The following is a 20,704-nucleotide window of genomic DNA, read 5'->3' on the forward strand; positions in this document are numbered from 1 at the left end:
TAGAGTTGCCACAACCAGCTGCAATTATCGATTACAAGCACTAGCAACTCTGTCATACCAATATAGATTGGGCCGAAAAATCACAACACAAACAAATAGAGGGCGCTTTGCTTGATTTAAATTTTAAATATTAAATGTATATCAAATTATTTTTATTGACTTAATTCAATTGAAAACTCTTAAATTTATCAAAGTCGTAAAACCCAGCACGTACTTGACGTCCGCCAAAAAATCGCCCATTCAAATCTACAACAGCTGTAAGATATGATGAGAATATTGAATGCGATTTTATTGATTAATTTAAATTAAAAACTCACCTTTGATAGCGCTCTCAATACGTTTGAACTCCACAAATATTTTGACCGCATCCTCCGGAACCGTACCAAAGGCTTCATGTATGATAACACTGTTCACTTCGCCATACTTTGTGTTGCATTCATCCTTGACCTCGGGCTCGAGCTCCTCGTCCACGTCGCCCGGTCCGACCATATTGCGAAGGAGCACCACTTTACTAGGTGCCTTCATGATTTCGGTTATGCTAGGCTCTGGCTCACTGGCGGTTGCCGGGGCAGGTGCTGACGGAACAATGCCTGGCAATGCTGGCGGTGGCATCGAGCCAGGTGCTGCAGCAGTAGGACCTGGACTCGAAACTGATGGCGATGCGGTCACGGCAGGCAGTTGGGGCAGAGGTGGTGAGGTTGACGGCGGTGGCGGTAGAAATACATCCTTTTCATGTATGATACGACCACCGCGTTTCGATGTTTTCTCCACTTGTAGAGCCACAGACATGCCCTGCTCCGATTTGCCCAAGCCTTGGCCATCCTTAAAGCCGTATTTGGCCATTATCTTCGCCGCCACAGAGCTGGCGCTATAGGGTATGGTTACATTCGAGGACCCATCGCCATTGTCGATGGACAGAGATGGTGGTGGCGCAATGGCTGCACCACCGCCCTGTTTGGCCACTGAGCCCGGCGCTGGCGGACTGTAACGGTCCTCGTCACTTTGTCGTTGGCTAAATCCGCTGAATTTCACGCTAGGTGGGGAGTTGTCATGATTGTGCGTGTCTCGGCGTCCGCCACCACGACTACGCTTGCGATCCCGATCCCGATCTCTGTCTCGATCGCGATCCTCCCCACGACTGGCGTTGCCGCCACTGTTACGTGACTTGTCATTGGATTTCGATTTATCCTTCAGCTTCTCATATTCATTGGGCCACTGCGGATCGTATTCGTCCACAAAATCCCAATCGTCTGTCTTGATGCTATCCAGAACCGGAGGAGCTGCTGCCACTGTGGTGCTCGTAGTTGGCTTGACGGCCACAGTCACGGGCACAAAGCTGTCAGAGTCTGAAGTGCGCTTGGCGCGCAGATTCACCACAGGTGTCATAAGCTGTAAATGATAAATTGTAATTACAATACAAGTGCGGATGAGCGTGGATAATTGGGGCTTACCGGTTTTTTGATTGGATCTCTCGCCTTGGGCTTGGGCAGTTGGGCTTTCTTCACTGCCAACTGTGTTTGCAACATTTTGATGCCCGATGACCATCCGTCCATTTGGCTGGCGCGCGGCTTTGCGTCTATGTCATCGTACAAATCCATTTTGTATTTATTTTTCTTTCTATTTATTTTTGAGCAATACAAACGAAAACTTTTTGCCTTCCACTTGGTGCATAGTGTCCAGTGCTGCAAATATATGCAGATATGCAGTATCGTCGTTTCGCAGCACTGTTAGCTTAAAATATGCTGATTGCTCTGTTAACATAAGATAATTCTTGCTCTGAAAACCACAGCCAGGTTAACATAAGCTGAGTGTTGCGTTAACAGTTCGGCTAACAGCTAAAGATGATTTGCATAGAATATATGCTGCTGTCGAAATTAGTTTAATTATTTACTTAGTTGTTTTAATAATATTAAGCAAAGAAAATTTGTATTAATCTTAGTATCGGAAAGATCTTTCCATAAGTTCCCGCCAACCTTCAAATCGAATAACAGCCGAAGATGTGACGTCCCAGCACAGCTGTTTGTTAACATTATGATATTTACGTACTCAAGTCTCTTAACAGGACAGTGTTGCGTTGTGCAAATGTTACACTTACGTTGTGCAAGACGTTGACCTAACATAAATGTTATCTCTTAATGTTTATAAAAAATGGGCAATGAAGGCAGCAAACTAAAAGGGCTGATTATTGATAAAAACGCAATCGAAGTGAATGATTTTTGGGCACTCTACAATGCCGAATCGCCAACGACATGCAACGAGGAGGGCGGCGGCGGCCAGGAGCTGTCCATATTCAAAGGTGAAGTTCTCGTCAAGGGCCAGCTGTGGGCGGCCCAAGGGCCAATGGAACGTGCCATAAAGGTAAATGCCACAAGTACGAAATGCTGTAAAGGGCAATTAACTCACTTTGAATGTATCAAATGTGTGTAGAATCTGATGATCTATCGTCATCCGTATATACTGAAATATATGTCAACATGGGATGAGTCCGGACAGAAGCATTTGGCCACGGAACGCGTAAGACCCCTCAACGATGTGCTGGCCCAGCAGAGCGACATACAGGTGTGCCTTGGCTTGCGCACCATACTCTGCAGTCTAATATTTCTGATTGAAAAAGCGATGGCCCGACATCTCAATATATGCACACAATCCATTTATGTGACGGAGAAGGGTAGCTGGCGCTTGGCCGGCTTTGAGTTTGTGTGGAAGGCAAAGGACTTAAATCAACAGCTTATTGACTTGGCGCACAGCTTTCGCCAGCCACTGGCCCGAGATTCGGCCAATAGCGAACTGGGCCTGGAACAGTTCGCCTTCGCCACCCTCTGCGAGCAGGTGCTGGACAAGTGTGGCCCCCGCGAGGGTAAGGCCAGCACGCCGTACGTACAAGAATTTCGCGAGTATTGCAGCACACACCTGAAGCACCTCAATGTTGAGATGCGTCCCAAGCTATCGGCCGTGCTCTTGCATCCATATTTCAATCACGAATTCGTACTAATCCATTCATTTCTGTTCGAGCTGCCCTTGAAGTCGGTGCAGGAGCGTCAGCAATTCTTTAGTAATCTAATTGAACGTCTGCGTTGCTTCGATGAGCAAGTGGTTGCCTCTCAGCTGGCCAGCGATCTGCTGTCACGCATGGTACTGCTCGATCCCACCGCCCAGCACTGCGTCACTCCCTACGTGCTGCGCACCAAGACAGAGAACGGCACCGCCGCCCTCTTCTCGCCGCAGACCTATTTGCATTATCTGATGCCGCATATATTGAAAATGTTTCGATTGCGCGATGCACAGATTCGACTCATTCTACTGGACTACTTCATGGAGTATGTGCGTCTGTTGAGCGACGAGCAGCTGAAGAGCGAAATATTGCCGCATTTGCAGCTGGGCATGGGCGATACAAACGATGTACTGGTGGCCAAGACATTGCGCTGCCTGGCCGATCTGGTGCCCATTCTGGGTGCAGCTACTGTACTGGGCGGAGATCGGAGACGTTGCTTCTCGGACGGGCGACCCCATGCGGCCGTCTCCACGGACAGCAGCACACCCTGGACAGAGCCGCGCTCGATTACGCCTCTCATGAACGGCAACGCTGTGGATGCCGTGGATTATATGGTCTCGGGCAGTCCGTTGCCCGTGGAGACCAATGTGGCGCCGATGCCATTGCGCCTGAGTCCGGATGGTGGCGAGGACGAGAAGAGCATCACGAATCTGAATGAGAAACCATTGGAGCTCAGCCAGAGCAGCAGCAGCGGCGGCGGCGACAACAATACGGAGCATGCCAACAGCTCCACGAGCAGCGCAGCGCACGAACAGACATTGGTCAACGATGAGGATGCGGATGAGGATGAGGATAATGCGTGGTCCGATTGGGAGAATACGGATGAACTACAGCGCCTGCATGTCAAGCAGGAGACCTTGGATGAGTTGAATCTAAACAATTTGGAGACCAATAGCAGCACCTCGACACAGGCCACCCAACCCTCGCTCACCGACTCATTCCGCACCGCCTGCTCCAGTCTATCAACAGGCGCTACAAAGACCTCAGCACCACCGGCCAATCGCATGCTCATCGATGATCTCAGTGCGCTGGACATACAGGTGCAGTTGACAACGCCGGCCAACACCACGGAGTCGGCTGAGTTTGACTTCTTCAAGGACATGGAGCCGGTGATTGAGACAAAGATCGCTGCCATCAGTGAACCGGAAATTGTCCAAATCGATGCGAGTCGCTTCGCGGCAGCAGCGACGACGTCGAATGGCCATGAAACCGATGCCGAGGCAGATCTCGGCTGGGGTCACGATGAGGATGAGGATGATGTCGTCTGGGGTAACGATGCGGAGACCTCCAAGGTCTAGTAGTCATCGTAAGCAGTCCAAAATCGATTGTTCTTAAGTCTATATCTGCCGCCGTCTTTCTTGTTCCATTCTAGTTTAATTTTAGTTGTCATTGTCATTGTCATTGTCATTGGTAATCCTTTCACATTAACAAATTTACGGTTCATCTTATTCTCTTTTTTTTTCTATATTTACTTTTTAGTACAACTTCTGTACAGAATGCAAAAATTCCAATACGCAAACATGGAGCGTATGTATGTATATATAAAAGAATCTATTTTATGCATTTCTTTTAGCATTTTTGTCAATGTCATTGGATTGGTTTATTATAATTAAAATTGTAATTCATTATAGAAATTATCGCAGAATTATCAAATATATTCTTGATCAAAACAAAACATGTTTGTCTATTCTACTTATTGGGATTTATGTTCCAATTGGAACCGTACAGACTGTTCGGATAAAGCAAGTGTGAATTTAATCAAAATTTAATTAATGGGTCCCTAATAATTCTAGTCCCGAAATATTATTACCAAAGATCTACACTGTTTAAGAAGAGATTAGTATAATATATGAAATACTTATGCCAACTTATCTACTAAATATAATATAAAGTATACAATGACTAACAGGTGCTTCATTTTATTGGCGAAAGAAGAAGAGTTGGTTTTTATGCTCGTTAACATTTCAAAAGAATATATTAAGTCTTTTTAGAGAAACATGGGTTGGCCACAGAGGCAGGTAGACAAATAAAAATTATATTATTTTATTATATTATTTTATTATATTATTTTTATCCATTCGTCGAATAGATTAAAATAAAATAGAACAATTTTAACTTTTTAATATAACAACTTTAACTTTACAGAAATCTCAAATAGAAAATGAAAGAGTAATCTAAAACAGTAACTAAAGTCCCATTAGAACATTAAGAATTGCTCAACTTTTAAATACTAAAGTTCTTTTTAAATGCAAGCGATTATGGATTGATTTATTATATAGTATGCCTGGAACACATACTCCTGTATGACTAATGGAATGTTTTGGTCAGTCGTTGAAATTCTGGCGAACGTCTTGGGGGTATTCTAGTATGGATATCATAATTAGTCATGGCGCACACACCCATCATTTGGCTAAAATAGATTTTATAGTCACATAAAAAAAGTTTATTTACGCGTTATCTTTCCAGCAGTGCAAAGCCCTTAGAATTGTTCTCTTATCAACCAAATCTAATCTATTTATTTCGCTTTTAGCTCTATTCATATTAAACAAATAGAAATGTCATTCATAAGTATTAATTCCTTTAGATTAGTGTGTGGGAAATATTTTGATACCCTTTATTTTGAGGCAGACCATAATGCATTCTGCTCGCACAAAGCACATATGTATGTACATACATAAGTTGTATTAAAACGTTCATACATACGAATAAAAGTGAAGGAGGAATAAGCAAGAAGCCTACCATTGCAATGTAAGATGAAGACAGATTACTGTTACAATTGAATACTTTTGCCTCACTTACCAACAACAACAGCTCAATACAATTTCTTGCGAAGCACTAAACATAAAATTATATACACAAATTCAATAACACAATTCTATATAGTATAATACAACTATCCGATTGGAAATAAATTTATATAGCTACATATATATGTAAATAATTTTGTAAACAATTTTCTTTTCCAAAGATAATAGCAGACGCACATCTGCTGTCTTCCAAATTCCAATAAAGACTGCACACATACGTGCATACATGGACCTTAACTTAGGCATACATACATACATACTACATACCCAGGAAGGACAACAGCTTGCACACCAAAGAAGAGCGTATAAGAAATTACTTATACTCAACACAATAGGCTGGAATACGTATAAGAGAATATATGATCACACTACGTATGAACGCGGGCGTTGATACTCAGCATTGCATATACATACATAAGTATGATTGTGTGATGCGACAGTACACATACATACATACATAAATCCTTTTGAGAGTCCAGTATGAGACGCAACAGAAAACGAACTCTTCTATTAAAAATATCTAAATGTTAACCAGAAATATCCATATAATTGTATTTTTAATAAAATCCAGTACGCAATGGGCGGCGTATAATTGTATGTATATTTTAATGCATTTTTTTTTTTTGTAATAATCTTTAAAATGTGTTTTTTTTTTTTTTTTTTTTTTTTTTTTGCATGCATTTGTGTTGTGTTTTCGTTTAAAACTAATCTTGTAAAATTGTTAAATATGTATTTCGTTCTTTATTTGTTTTTTACTTTAGCAAAAAGTGCTATGTTTACGCAAAAACATTCTAAAATGCATTTGTTTATACCATTCGACTATATATGACTTATTAACATTTCTCATTTTTTTTTGTCTTTTTTGTTGTTTTTTATTTGTGATCAAAATTGAGGCTCAACTGATCAGCGGATTTAAATAGGCTAAAGTGGGGAAACAAATAAAAGTAAAATAATGCAAATAGTTGAATGAAATAAAACGAAAGAAAAACACTAAACATGTTTCAACTATTTACTCACGTTTTGTTTTTATTATGCTTACATTTAAAAAAAAGGTATTTTTACGCATTAATTTGTTGTTTGTTTGTTGTTATCATGCTCAACTTAATCAATGATCTTAGTAATCGTAATTACATTATTAAATTTAAATAAGATCAGCTGAAGTTCTATTAGTGTTTACTTTTATTCTCACGAGTTTTTCTTTTTACTTTTACTCTTTTACGTTTCTAATCAAACGCATTGAAAAAAATTCGGTGCGCTAAATTTGTTTATAATTAAAAGTATTTACTGCACACTGCTGCGCTCTTTATACATGATGCAAGTGCGATGGATGAGGAGTGTGGGGGCGGGGCAGGGCAGAGGCGGGAGCGGAGGGAATTATGCATGAGAACGCTAAGCGATATACTAAATTGGAGTTTTTGTGGGGAGCGCGGTGTGGCGTAGCGGGAGCGGCTGCATGGAAATGGACGTGGGCGGGGCGAAGGAACAACTGCCAGATAATTCAAATTCTTGCACGTATTTTGCATAACTTTTTTATAGTTTTAGTTTCTTTATATCTTTTTTCTTTTAGTTATGTGTAGGAAAGTAATTCTTAAAAAAAAAAAAAAATAATAAACAATAAAACATTTATATAAAAAAGCATATGTTTTTACATGCGGTTTCCGAACAACTAACAGTATCGTACTTCAATATTTTTTGTTTTCTTTTGCCTTGTTATCCGTTTCTTCCCTTTTTACTTATACTTTGCTGTATCGTTTCTCTTACACAAGATCTCTTTCATTAGTTTATGGATTTAGCTGTGAGTCTATATATATGTGTGTATGCGTTTGTGATAGAGTTTTCTGATTCTGTTCAATGGTTGACAATGAGAGAGTTTTGTATTCCTCTGATCGGATGTGGGGTATGGTATGGTATTATTGTTTGCTATTGATTCCAGTAAGATTGTAGCTATGAATTGATTTCCTCTTAGACAGCCGACGCATCCGCATCACAACAACGCAGCATTTAATTCAATTCAGCTCCTTGTCTTCTAAGTACTTGTATTCAAAGGTGAAGCCCTCCTTTTTGCGCTGACCCCATTTCTCATAATCGAAGTAGATGTACGTACCCTGCAAAATAGCGATTTATAAAATTATAACACATCTACAATATGGAAAAGGAAATATATGTTTCAATTAAACATAAAATTTTTATCATACAATTGATTCAAGGCGCAGATAAATTCAAATAAAAATAATCGAACTAATTTTTTTGTTGTTGAAATTATATATTTCGTATTTGCTAAAAATATATTAAAATCTTTTCTGACATTATTCGAAACAAACAATTTAAAGCCCCCAAATCAAATCTCAAAAAAAAAAAAATAATAATAATTATTAATAAATTCAGTTCCTTTTTGATAAGCTATGAATTGTAAGTCAACTTGATCTGAGTTCATGCTTAGATAAATGTTATTTTATTTGTTGACACAAACTCACCTGTTCGTAATCATCGTTGATAATCTTCGGCTCCTCGTGCCGTTGAAACCACATCATGTATTTGGTGTGGAAGCGCCAGCTTTGCTTTTTGAGCGCCTTCGCTGCAAGATATTGCGCCTTGGAGCCCTCCATGTAGTAGAACACAAAGAAGAGCGTCTCCGTCGATAGTCGTTGATAGAACTCAACAGTATCGTAAATGGGCAGCTGGGCCTAGAATGCGAACAAGCAAAATAATAGAAAACAAAAAGAGGACAAGAAAATTCATCAGTAATGTTGGATGAACAAGGGAATCAGTGTGCCTGACTCACCTGTGGATAATGCGCTGGTGTTTGCACCGGTGAGCGATGAAAATATGTTTGCAGCTTCTCCGTATCAATGGGCTGTGGCAGGTGATAATATGCGGCTTCCATCATTTGGAACTGCAGCTGATGCTCCTTTTGCAGCGGCGTTGGACCCAACGGCGTTACACCTAACAGCGGTGGTATGTGCGCCTCCGTTGTGGCCATTTGCTGCTGTTGCTGCTGTTGTTGTTGCTGCTGCTGCTGCTGTTGTTGTTGCTGCTGTTGCGCTGTATGCGTCTTGGCATTGGATGTGACGACAACACCACCACTGACGGCTGTTGGCTGACCAGCAGCATTCGCCAGATTCATGAGTCCACTGCCAGCTGTGGGGCCATTGCTGGCAGAACCGACGATTGTACCAATTGCTGCAACTGCTGCAGCTGCGGCTGCTGCATTTTGTTGTTGCACTGCTGCCGCTGCTGCTGCCGCCGCTGTCGCTGCTTGTTGTTGCTGGAGCTGCTGTTGCTGTTGTTGGTTGGCAGTTGTTTCGGTGCTGAAATGCTGTTGCAGCAATGATTGCTGCGCTGCTTGTTGCTGCGCCTGCTGTTGCTGCTGCTGCTGCTGTCTCGTATCTATATTACTTGCCTGTTGTTGATTTAGGGAATTGGGCTCGATCACAGATCGATTGATGGCTTCCTGTGCCATGGTTTTCAATGAAATCGCATCGACAGCATTACTGTTGTTATTGCTGCTGCTGTTGCTGCTGCCGCTGCTGCTACTACTGAGTGAGACGGGCAGACCTGAAAATGTAATCGAAACAAATAGCAATAAGCATTACATAACAGCAATTACTTCAAATAAACAAACTATGACTGTTAGCTTTGAAGACTACAAAGTTTGAATACTTTTAAAAGGCATGAGTTAGCCAATTAATTTCTATTGATTTCTATTCAGTTTGCATTAATACAATATACAATATTTGTACTCACCTGGGATTTAACTCTATGATAAATATGTTACTTTCTAATAATATTCCTATAATGTCAATGTTTTACAAGTCATATTTCATACATATACGATATTATAGGAATATTAAGGTAGACAACTATTATCATGTAATTGCTTCCCAGCCTAAACATAAGAATCATGTTCTTAACAAGAATCTCAGCATAAACTTTTCGCTATCTAGTAATAAATGATAATCCATTCTACTGCCTGCAATATCAAAGTCTAAAATTGAAAATATCCTCGGCAAAAGTATTCCTAAAGCCTTTCTATTTCAAGTTTTGGTTTGGCGTTGGTCAAATCTGCAGATTATAACTATTATCATATGATTACCATCATTTACAATTATTAATTGATCAAAACTATTAACATTTATCAAGTGTAAAAAAAAACTATAACTAAATTATAGTTAAGCTCAGCCATTGGCTAATTTTTAATCCAAATATATTACCGTTTTGCATGTGTGAGGAATTCGTTTGAAGATTGGATAATTGCGCTGCCTGTTGTTGCTGCTGCTGTTGTTGTTGTTGGGCCTGTGCATTTGCGCTTACAATGGCCGCCACCGTCGGCGCCGTTGCCTGCTGCTGCGAGACAGGTCCGTTTTCCAGTAGTGCTATAAATGTGAATTATATTTAGAATAAATTTTAACATATTTATAAAGTATTTTGGACGTACATGTGTTGTGTTTAGCCACCGCTGCAAATGCAATTGTTGGTGTCGCTTGAATCACAGATTGGCCTTGAATGTTATTGCTGCTGTTGCTCGCTGATGCTGTTGCTGCAACAGCTGCAACGGCTGCCGCTGCTGCTGTTGCTGCGGGTACAGCGATGTTGGTTGCACTCAGACCAGGCGTTGGGGCGTGTGGCTGCACGGCAGGATTGTGACCACTAGCAGCGACAATGTTGCTGCTGCTACTGCTGCTGTTGTTGTTATTGTTGCTGTTGTTGTTGTTGTTCTGTGTCCCGCTAGACGCCAAAACGGAAGCGACCGTGGGTAGCTGCTGCTGCTGCTGTTGGTTTTTGCTGGGCGTTGAGCTAACAATCTTATTGACTTGAGCTGCTAATAGAATTTAGTCCATTAGTAAGTTAACCAGCCAATTGATATAAAGCTTTCAAACTTACTATCACTACCCGCGGGCACTTTAGCTGTGGCACGCACTGGCGTCGGCTTGATCGGCTGTTGAGGTTGCTGTGATAAAAAAAATATGCAAAATATATGTTAAGTATTAGTGAACAAAATTGATTTAAATTAATATATAATTTGTATTTTAAATAAACATATACTGCTTTTTTATTTACTTATAATTTGCTACTCACTACACATTGTAATATTCTAAAATGTATTTGAGAATAATCGCCTGAATTAAATGACGTTACAGATATGGGCTAGCTATAATATTTATGTATTTATATTGAAAAGATCATATTTTACTCTGTTAAGTTAGAACGTTCATTAATAGAGCTCAATCAATATCTATTCCTCTAAATTTAGTATTCAAATAGAAGGAAATTAATGCTATTCAAGGCAGTTTTTATCTTTCAAGAGAAAACTAATTGACAATTTACAATTGAGTTTAATATAGGTCTAATACTTATATCGTTCTAATCTTTGTAGATGCTTCTTGTTGCAGTTATAGCATTAGAAAAAAAAGCAATAAAATAAGATATTCTCAGTTGATGAGCTATTTGGTAAGCCATACCAATAAACTCAACAGATAATATATATTATAATCAGAGGAATTTAAGAATCAGTCTATAATTGTACTACTTCAATAACATTTCGTGCAAATGGAGCAGACTAATTTGTTTATTTCTCACACTTCTGTTACAAATGCACATTGATGGGAACTACTATACCGCGCAATTGCTTAAAAATTAATTCGTTCAAATAAATAATGCATGTAATATATAAATATAGCTAATAATATATACAGCATGTCTGTACTGCACGATTAATGATTCAAACGGCACCCCATGCAACACTATTATTAGTTAGTTTAGTTTATTTGGTGGTAAACACTTACCTTCGCTTTGCTGCTATTCGCATTGCTTTCGCTGCTTTTGTTGCGCTTCTCGCCACCTGTTGTCGCCTCGGTGGACGTTGTCGCTGAGGATGAAGCTGCGCTGGTGTCGCTCGCATAGCCCACATTATTACCATTCGATTGCTGTGCAGCGACGGCTGCCGCTGCTGCTGCGGCCGCCTGCAAGTGCTGGAATTGGGCTGCACTAGCGGCGCTGGTGCCACTGCCTGCGCTGCTGCTGCCCGCCGTCGACGTCTGCTGCTGCTGTGCGGAGGAGGAGGAGGATGGCAACACCTGCTGCACTGTAACGGGCGATTGCGATGGACTGCCGCCGGATGTTACGCTGCTGGGCGAGCCGCTCGTTTCGTTGCTATTGTTACTGTCCGTTGTGGCCGTACCGCTCAGCTCTACTTCATCCAGTCCGATAATGTCATCGTAGATGAACTCGTTTTCCTCGAAATCGGGCTCTTGCGACGAATCGATATAGTATTCGACATCATCTTTAATTTTGTTCACTTGATCCGCCTCGACACCATCGTTGTCCAGCAGTCGCAGCAACGTCTCCAGTTTGGTTATGTGGAATTTATGACGATCCAACTTACTCCGCAAATCATCCATGCGCTCCTGTTTATCGCGATCCAGCCGTTTCTTTTTACCCGCTAACAGCGATTCAATTTCGCTCTCATACTGATCGATTTGAATTTGCAGTGTACTAATTGAACCGGTTAACCAATTGCGCGCATGATCCTTGATCCGTTGCGCTGGATCCATTTTTTGTGCGGCGCCCAGACCCTCCTTGGAATACGCTTTTGTTTTTGTCTCCCGCTCCACCACCTTGAAGCGTTCCATTTGCTGTAGGTGATTTAAAAATAATTAAAATTAATATGCGGCGATTGAAATTTAAAGTCGGCGCTAGGAATTACAAATAACTTGTTGATATTTCGCCACATTTTTTATATAAAATAATATTGTCTTTTTGGATCTAAAACCACAGTTTAGTTCAGGTATAGACTAAAAGTGATCTGTGGATTGATTTTTGCTCCAGATTGATAGAGGCGAAATTTTTTCGTTTTCTAATTTTAGGCTAAACAACTCACCGTTTCAATGAGCCTTCGATTCTCGAGCAGCGCGCTTTTATCTTTAATCTCGGCGGATGCAATCCATGATTTGATTTGATCTCGTAATCGCTGCAGTTTCTTAATTTCCTTTTTAAGGTCTGCCTCATACTTTTCCTGCAGATGCTTTTGCTACAAATAAAACAGACATTGATATAGCTTTATATAGAACAGAGATATTAAATTTAGATGGTATTAGTTGCTCACCTTCTGGTTGGTGTTTGTAGCATTGTGTACCTTTTTCCATATATCCTCAAACGTTTCCACGCCCTCGCCTACCTTTTTTAAACATCGATCAATTTCGCCTATCGGGGGGATATATCGATAATGTGCACAGTATCAGTATTTGGACGCACATCATATTAAATAAATACAATTTACATCAAACATACATGCATCTCTACATATGTATGTATGTGGAGAATTGTGCTTACCTTGCAATTTTCTCGTCGCAGCCATGGCTATGTGTGCTCTAGTGGTTTCTGCTGGCGCAAATAGTCAGACATAGTCCGCTACAAGCTTTCGCGATTGTTTAGTTATATCACCTGCCCGCAACACAATCACTGTTGCTGATGCTGCTTCTGCTGTCCGCTGTTTGTGCCTGACCAGAAGTCGGCAACGGCGTCTGCAACATAAATGGATCAATGTTAAATATGCATTAATTGCGCATACACATACAGAGACGCACACCAGCGCGTGCACCGTTGTTTCGACGTGTGCCGCGGCATTTGTGGCGCTGGCGGCGGCAGAATCATTTCCATTATTTGGGCACACACACCGAAACGTATGATTAGTGGGCTGGCGTTGTTCTATTTACCTTAGATCCAAGTAGATTCACCGAATTGTATGGAAAAACACTCTCGCCTGGCTTTGCTTCTTCTGCCTCTTTTTGCTTGCACTAATATATGTGGTGGACTGTGTATATATGTGAGTGTGTGTGCGTGTGTATGTGTGTGATACCTTCGGGCCGTCGGAGATTTCGATTTTTTTTTTGTGGCTAAGCCTTTTTGGGCAAACGCAACGTGGCAGCTGTGCTGGGGTTTCTTTTATATTTATGAATGGAGCAATAAATATGTGTGCTTGGCCTTAAATATATAGATTTATGCAATTTATACATTTAAATAAATACGCTTAAAGATTTTTCGCTTGCTTTTTGTTCGCTTCTTCTTCTTCGCACATTCCAAGATGGCGACTCGCCAAAACTTATCGAATATAAACGATTGCGCCACAACATTTCGATAATTGCACACCACCCTGACCAGTGCTATAGCAGCCAGCTGTTATTCGAAGAAAAATGGCAATTTGAAATTTAAACTCGTGCGCGAATTAAAATTTATGATAAATTATTTTATTTGCGCTCGTTTTGTGCACTTTGCCAGGGAGGGGGAAAATATAAGAATGTACACCTTTTTTAGATTCGAGTAACTGTTAAATTCGATTCTACATTAAAGCGGCAGCGAGCGCCAAGCGGTCAACTGCATGAAATTTGTTTTTTTCTTTCTTTTTTTTCTGTTCAATACGTTACGTTTAAAATTTTTGCAATGTTGTTGCCAATTAAGTATTGTGTCTGCAAATAGTAGTAAGTTTTGTTTATAATAGTTGTGCTGCCTATCACATACGTGTTTGATGCGTTGTTATCCATTGCGCGCGGTTCTAGAATTTTGAAATCAAATATTCAAATTTGTTTTTTCTCTAATCGTATTTCAAATTTGACTGATGCTGATGGGGTTGATGCTGCTGATGTTGTTGCTGTGCCATGGCTTGAGCATTGATGGCATCGCCAGTCAATTGATAGGACGTCCGAGTATTAGCCATACAGTTCTTGATAAAATTACACACACTTTGCACATATTGTGTTGGGTACTTAGTAAAGATTTTGACATGTTCCGCATCCTCAAAGCAGACGGATGACACATTGATGCCCTGATCGCGTCGTATTCGTATAAATTTCTCAACATCTCGATATGGTATGACAACGTCACTTTTCGAATACAAGAACAATTGAGGATATTTGTTCGTCTCGTTCTTGAGCTCACTGAACGGGCTCGCATGGACAGGCGTTGACTGGACAAACAAACTCTTAAAAGCCACAAATGTTTCCTGCGAATGACAATTGGTGTATCAGAAGGTGGTGTGGGACAGAGGGTAGGGGACAGTGGGACTAGGGGCAGGGGGCGTGGCTCACCTCAACAAACCACATAATGCTCAGGGTCAACGTAATGACCAGCGCTGTGATGCAATTGCAGCGCTTCTCCTTGCCATAGATCGCAGTGATGGCACGATATAAACCGAGCATACGTCTCTCACCTGGCGCCGAATCAAAGATGACGCCGCGCACCTGCAATGGAGATTTGTGCTTGCGCACGGCCAAATTAATGTGCTGATAGAGATAAGCACCGCCGTTCGAAAAGATGTGAAATATCAACGGATGTGCATCGAAATTCATGTCCTGTATGAGCTTTAGGATCTTCTCGCCAATCGGCACCATCTCGCTGCGCTTCCAGAAAAGCGTGTCTACCGGCGCCGTATAGCGGACCGTAATGAGACTGAGATCACGTCAAAGATATAAACAAATATAATATACATAGTATTATTAATATTTGTTATCAGCTGCCTGTGCCCTCCACTCACCCTCGATCTTCGTAGATCTTCGAATACTTCATTAGGTACCGATCCTGACATCCCGCCCAGCCCAGCAGCATCACAATCGGGACATTGTTCTGCTCATCGTTGCCGTTGACCAGTACGAAATCATTGTCCGCTGTGGGTTTCGGAAATTTTATGAAGTATTCCAAAGTATCTTCGCGTTCCAGCATCTCGCGATGCGCCTGCGGTTGGCGTTCGCTGGCCATCGACATAACGCCGGTCGATCCGCTGTAGGGCCGATATTCGGATGTAATATCATTCGCTGTTAGGCCATATGTTTGTTGTTCTTGTTGTTGAGCTGTTGTTATTGACGATGATGACGGTGACGGCATTTTAACATTGAAATGTCTGTGTGTGTGTTGCTTTTCTAAATTCTGAAACTTACTTTAATATTATTTGAAATTTTTGTTTGTATCTTTCAAATAAAAAAAAAAAAAAAAAAAAGGAAAAACATAAGGTGTTTTGCCTGGTTACGCAAAAGCCTACTTACTTGCTTACCTCTACATATAATATATATGTTGTGGCCGAGTCTGTTGCCAAATAACAAATATCCCTTGCTGTATTGATTTTGTGTGGCGGAAATGTTAACGTTTGGCTTATTTAGGAGAAAGCTAAAGCTTGTGCCATTTTTTGTATTGCTTTTTTTTTTCAAGAAATAAATTGATTTTTCGGTCACCGAGAATAACCAGCAAAAACTTGACCTTCTGGCCAAGCAGCTCGGTACGCACAAACAAATATCAAATATGCTGCTAGGCGTGCTGCTGCTGCTAGTGCCGCCTCCTGGTGCTGGTATTGCAGTAACATGCCGCATTCCAAATTTCCAGCCGCTGCTGTTGACTATGGCAATGGATTCGAGTTCGACATGCGCAATGCTCTAAAAGGATAATAGGTTAGGAATAACTATTTCCATTGATCGTTGACGCAAATTTATCCAGCTTATTTATAGAGAATATGCATAAATAGAAAGAAAAAAGTTTTCTCACATTCATAATAAATGTAAAGTTTTAACTTTAAATTCGGCGCTTACAATTTAACACAGCTGTTGGGAATGTTCAAAACATGCAAAGAAAACTATAAAATATCGATATTTTAAATGCCAAATACTTTCAAATTGGCGCTATCTCTACCACAGCTGTCAGGAATGGTATAAAACAGAACTAGATCAATCAAAAACTGTAGTGTATATTGTTAAAAAAAAAAAAGGAATTTTTTGTTTTAGACTTTTTTAAAATAAAATAAAAAATTAATAATTTTAAGCCCTTACATTTGCCATAATGCAAAATTCAAATTAGCGATAATGTATTTAACAGCTGTTAGGAACATTGATGTATCGATACTTTGCCTTGTTTTCTACGGATAAAACAGCTGTGCAAATTTAAAATTGGCGCTGATTTGCTGACAGCTGTTTGTAATGACATCAAAAAAGGGACACTATATCGACAAACGTTTTATTTACTTCCCTTCTCTCAAATACATTCTTAATACTTGTAAGTCTTTTATAGAATTCAGTTTCTATGGGACCAGCTACATTTTAACTCTATAATTTTGTTTATTTTATTTTTTTTTTTTCGAAATTAAACGCAAATTTGGCAGTTTTGATCTTTCGTAATTTGAAATCTGATTTGGTAATTATTTAAAACTAAATTTGACTAAGTTGTTGCTGTGACCTGTGCGTGCTACAGTTCCTCTCGCATTGATGTTTCCATTTCCAGTTCTGAATCGATTTCCGCATTCAATGCGACTGCAAGCAAATAAAAATATAGAAAAACATAACATAATTTAAATACTGCAGACAAATGCTCATTTACGAATTATTCATAGAATAAAATTATCGTATGTATCAGCAAATATTCCAAACGTCTTTTCCCTTTTTTTTTTGTTTTTGGTTGCTTTTTTTTCCTGACTTATAACGACTTCATAATTAAATCCTCTAGCTGCTTTGTGTCTATTTCCGGCTTTTGAACGCCGCCCTGCGCTGTCCAATTCAGCCAATACTCGGATGCTGCTATATAGATGGCCACCGCACCACCAACGATATACGCAATATGTGTGGAGCTCTGGAAGATGACGCAGGTGGCCACGCACATGCCGAAGTAGGTGAGAAATCGCGTTATGTTCACATAAGAATCACGCTGCTGCGAGGACAGATCTGTATGAACCGTTCCAGGGCAAGAGAAATGATGATAGTTGTCAAACTATAGTAATCGATCGTCTTACACGCACTCACCTTGACATTTGCCATCCTTCAGCTGATAGCCATCGGCGCACTTTTTGCACATATCGGGTCCATCACCATCGCAACCATCGCAGGAACGATCACATTCCAGGCACGAGAAGGAGCCTTCGTTGTTCACACAGAATTGTTGCGGACGACACGCTCGATGCTGATCCACACATTCGTTGATGTCCACGCAGCCCGTTTCGGTGTCCATCCGCCAGCCATCCTTGCACTTACGACAACTTTTCGGACCAGCGCCGTTGCAACCGCCATCACCGCAAGCGGCATGACATGGAGTGCACAGCAGCTTTGTGGCATCGCGAAAGGATTCATAATTGTTCTCATCACACTCGTTGCAATTGATACCTGCGTAACCGCTGTCACACAGGCACTGCCCGTTGCCCTTGCGTGTGCCGTTGCCCTTGCATTTCCCTAGAGAATAATAAATGTATGTACATACATACATATATAAGATATGCATTTTATCTTCAAAGAATAACCCACCATTATTATTGCAGTCGGTGCACGGCTGGCAAGTGGGTCCATACGTGTTGCTTGGACAGCAAACGCTCAGTTGATTGATACACAGCCAAGCATGCAAATCGGGCTCCTCGTCCTGTTTGTTTGTAAACCAGTCTTCAATCAAGGACTCGTGGTCGTTGCTCAACATATGACAGTGATCCTGGCCACGTTTAACTTCGCTGCACAGCTGCTCCTGGATCTCAACGAAGCGCACCTCACTATTTCTATAGGCACGCATTTTCTCCTGTTCCCAGGCGGCGTCGCCGCCGGCATGTTTGCCTCGTTTCGTACGCTCCAAGCCCAAGTTAAATGACTCCACCAGCACTGTGCACGCTTTGCAAGGCGGCAGTTTAGTGGATTTATCCTTGAGCTTTTGTGGTTCATCAAGTGCAATTGCAATTGTTATGAGTGGCAGCACAAAACATATTTTCAATAGCATATTTTGGTGTTTCGGCAATTCGGCTAAAGGTTTACGTGTATTAATTTGGGGTTGTTGATTAGGTATCGACTTATCGATACCTGAAAACAACGTGTGGCATCGATAACAAAAGCATTTGTGCAATAAGAAAATAGTATATTATTGCATTCAAAATAATATTTATTTAAAATATTTTCATTATTAATTTTATAACTCTATTAACAATTAAATATTTAATAAACAGAAATACGAACTATTTTTATGTTTAAGTTTTTTTATTTCAATATTTAACCCCTATATATGTATTGCTTTGCATAAAACAATTACAATTGTTACCCGTCTACAGTGATCCAAAAAGTAAATAGTTTGCTACCATTTTATGTTCAAGGCTGTGTTGAGCTTCTCCACAGCATGATAGCTGGTATGGAGTAGGCTTTGGGACTTATCGGTTTGTGTGCCATCCAGGAAATCGGTATATATATGTTTAGTGTGGGCATTATCCGGATTGGAACGCGGCAGTTGCTTATACAGTTCTTCCAGCTGTTGAGTCAACTCGCGTACATGTTGCCCCGTGGTGGGACGCACCTGGGCGCCACCATTGATGCAGCCGGATGGACAGGCCATCACTTCAACAAAATGATAGCCCGGCCCTTTGCCACGCTTCAGCTTTTGCATCAGATTTTGTATATTCCGAAAGCCATTCGCAATGGCAAACTTAAGCACAATTTTTCCATCCTTCTCCAAGCTAATTTCGGAAAAGTCTCGATTGCGCAACGCCTTGAATTGGAGTTCATTTGGTGTCTCTTCGTTGAACAACTCTCGGGCGGCATATTTGTAGATGTGTTCAGCATAGCCACCGGACATGGTGGATTCGTGTGCCCATACTATAGACTCGGGCGGCTGGTCCGTCCAAGGCCAATCTATGTCAGAGGGCGCGAAGTGCTGCAGCGTTTTCTCCTCAGTCTGAAGCATTTGTTCCACCTCAACTGAAAAGCAAAAAGCGAATTTACAACACATAGTTGAGTATAATACGCTTCTTACTTACTTGAAGTAATTACACAGTCTACGTCCCTTGAGTTGTTCACCTCGCTGTAGAAGTCCTCGCGAGACGCCTCTAGTTTCTTATCGTAGCAAGGCATAACTGTGACATGATAGATCCGCGAGCCGGGCACGCCCAGTTTTTCGGCCAGCCTCTGTTTCACGAGCACACCCATTATTTGTTGTGGCGAACGCGTTGTCGCAATGTGGGGTAATATAAAATTGCCATGGGTCTTCTCGGCATAGCACACCCAGCCGGGACACGAGGAGCTCAACATGCTCAGATCGGCATTTTCCCGATAACGCTCAACGAATTCCTGTCGGCATTCAAGCAACGCCAGATCGTCAGCAATCTTTGTGCTCAGCACATAGTCGGCACCCAGCTGTCGCAGATATCCAGACAAATGGCGAGCCGCTTCCTCGACGCCAAGCTCAAACCGATGGGCGAGACTTATCAGCGGTTGCACGGCAATCGTGAACACAATTGTGCGCACTTGGTCATTGTCGCCGGAAGCTTTGAGTCTTTCGTTTTCGCGCAACACCTTGAGCAGCTCCTCTTGGCTTTGCTGTGTGATGAGCACGCCTTCCGCGGAGGTTATGCAGCCGGAGCAGGCAAGGCAATCTTGTAGTGTGATTTCAACCTTTTGCAGCTTTTGCTTGCCGCTCTATTAATTGTGAAATATTCGAGTTCAGCTATAAAACACTTTTATAAATCTTCTGTACCTCTGATTCCTCGTAATAACCATCCGCTTGCACAGTTATTTTGGATCCAGTTTTTGACTTCGTCTTATCTATTGTCACGGGCTTTATGCACTCCTGAAATTAATTGCAATAATTTAATTGTTTGGTTATGAATTAATTACTAGCCCACCTGCGATGGAGTTATAAAGTCGTCCAAATCTGTTAATTGCAACGCCCCGCTGAATCGCGACATAATTTAAACTTAATGATTTGTGGTTCTAAAAACAAATGCAACGAGTGATGTCAAATCATATGTTTTAACGTTAACATGAGAATGGCAAATCGCGCACTGAGCAATAAACAAAATAGTATTCATTTTAATTTGTTGACAGGTTCTGCAGGAGTACACAAAGTCAGAATTCAAAAT

General features: G+C 41.1%; 6 protein-coding genes across 9 annotated transcripts; 1 reads left to right on the plus strand and 5 right to left on the minus strand.

The window, feature by feature from the left end:
* Positions 1-137: 137 nt before the first annotated feature.
* On the minus strand, positions 138-1,702 carry Spf45 (splicing factor 45). Its single transcript, XM_030385019.2, has 3 exons — positions 1,452-1,702; positions 318-1,389; positions 138-255 (listed from the first exon to the last, which is right to left on the minus strand). Exons 1-3 carry the CDS (start codon positions 1,596-1,598, stop codon positions 161-163), a joined length of 1,314 nt encoding a protein of 437 aa, XP_030240879.1. The 5' UTR covers positions 1,599-1,702; the 3' UTR covers positions 138-160.
* Positions 1,703-2,075: 373 nt separating this feature from the next.
* Positions 2,076-4,727, plus strand: LOC115562848 (protein-associating with the carboxyl-terminal domain of ezrin). The gene is made up of 2 exons (XM_030385015.2): positions 2,076-2,358; positions 2,428-4,727. Exons 1-2 carry the CDS (start codon positions 2,149-2,151, stop codon positions 4,348-4,350), a joined length of 2,133 nt encoding a protein of 710 aa, XP_030240875.1. The 5' UTR covers positions 2,076-2,148; the 3' UTR covers positions 4,351-4,727.
* A 2,131-nt stretch (positions 4,728-6,858) lies between these two features.
* Not3 (CCR4-associated factor Not3) lies at positions 6,859-13,948 on the minus strand. Of its 2 annotated transcripts, none has more exons than XM_030385008.2 (11): positions 13,572-13,948; positions 13,189-13,379; positions 12,962-13,059; positions 12,737-12,886; positions 11,643-12,491; positions 10,741-10,807; positions 10,295-10,675; positions 10,071-10,232; positions 8,642-9,414; positions 8,334-8,543; positions 6,859-7,964 (listed from the first exon to the last, which is right to left on the minus strand). In XM_030385008.2, the coding sequence occupies exons 2-11, from the start codon at positions 13,211-13,213 to the stop codon at positions 7,866-7,868; spliced, it is 2,814 nt and encodes a 937-aa protein (XP_030240868.1). In that variant the 5' UTR covers positions 13,214-13,379; positions 13,572-13,948; the 3' UTR covers positions 6,859-7,865. The 2 variants fall into 2 exon arrangements, with proteins under 2 accessions (XP_030240868.1, XP_030240867.1); XM_030385007.2 differs by having other exon boundaries at positions 10,295-10,678.
* Positions 13,949-14,080: 132 nt separating this feature from the next.
* Positions 14,081-15,784, minus strand: LOC108650035 (transmembrane protein 53). Its single transcript, XM_018099160.3, has 3 exons — positions 15,386-15,784; positions 14,940-15,300; positions 14,081-14,854 (listed from the first exon to the last, which is right to left on the minus strand). Exons 1-3 carry the CDS (start codon positions 15,730-15,732, stop codon positions 14,447-14,449), a joined length of 1,116 nt encoding a protein of 371 aa, XP_017954649.1. The 5' UTR covers positions 15,733-15,784; the 3' UTR covers positions 14,081-14,446.
* A 1,050-nt stretch (positions 15,785-16,834) lies between these two features.
* On the minus strand, positions 16,835-18,656 carry Creld (Cysteine rich with EGF like domains). 3 transcript variants are annotated; one of them, XR_016196344.1, is made up of 4 exons: positions 18,123-18,654; positions 17,628-18,050; positions 17,209-17,549; positions 16,835-17,141 (listed from the first exon to the last, which is right to left on the minus strand). XR_016196344.1 is itself a non-coding variant. In XM_030385025.2 (3 exons), the coding sequence occupies exons 1-3, from the start codon at positions 18,577-18,579 to the stop codon at positions 17,077-17,079; spliced, it is 945 nt and encodes a 314-aa protein (XP_030240885.1). In that variant the 5' UTR covers positions 18,580-18,656; the 3' UTR covers positions 16,835-17,076. The 3 variants fall into 3 exon arrangements, 2 of the variants coding, with proteins under 2 accessions (XP_030240885.1, XP_030240884.1); XM_030385025.2 differs by lacking the exon at positions 17,209-17,549 and having other exon boundaries at positions 18,123-18,656; XM_030385024.2 differs by having other exon boundaries at positions 16,835-17,549.
* A 242-nt stretch (positions 18,657-18,898) lies between these two features.
* Positions 18,899-20,619, minus strand: LOC108657685 (putative cytosolic Fe-S cluster assembly factor GI11683). Its single transcript, XM_030385018.2, has 4 exons — positions 20,468-20,619; positions 20,320-20,412; positions 19,604-20,261; positions 18,899-19,544 (listed from the first exon to the last, which is right to left on the minus strand). Exons 1-4 carry the CDS (start codon positions 20,528-20,530, stop codon positions 18,928-18,930), a joined length of 1,431 nt encoding a protein of 476 aa, XP_030240878.1. The 5' UTR covers positions 20,531-20,619; the 3' UTR covers positions 18,899-18,927.
* Positions 20,620-20,704: the final 85 nt, after the last annotated feature.

Source organism: Drosophila navojoa, chromosome 3, assembly GCF_054131105.1.
Source record: "Drosophila navojoa isolate 15081-1374.11 chromosome 3, UAZ_NAV_1.0, whole genome shotgun sequence".
Lineage (NCBI taxonomy): Eukaryota > Metazoa > Arthropoda > Insecta > Diptera > Drosophilidae > Drosophila > Drosophila navojoa.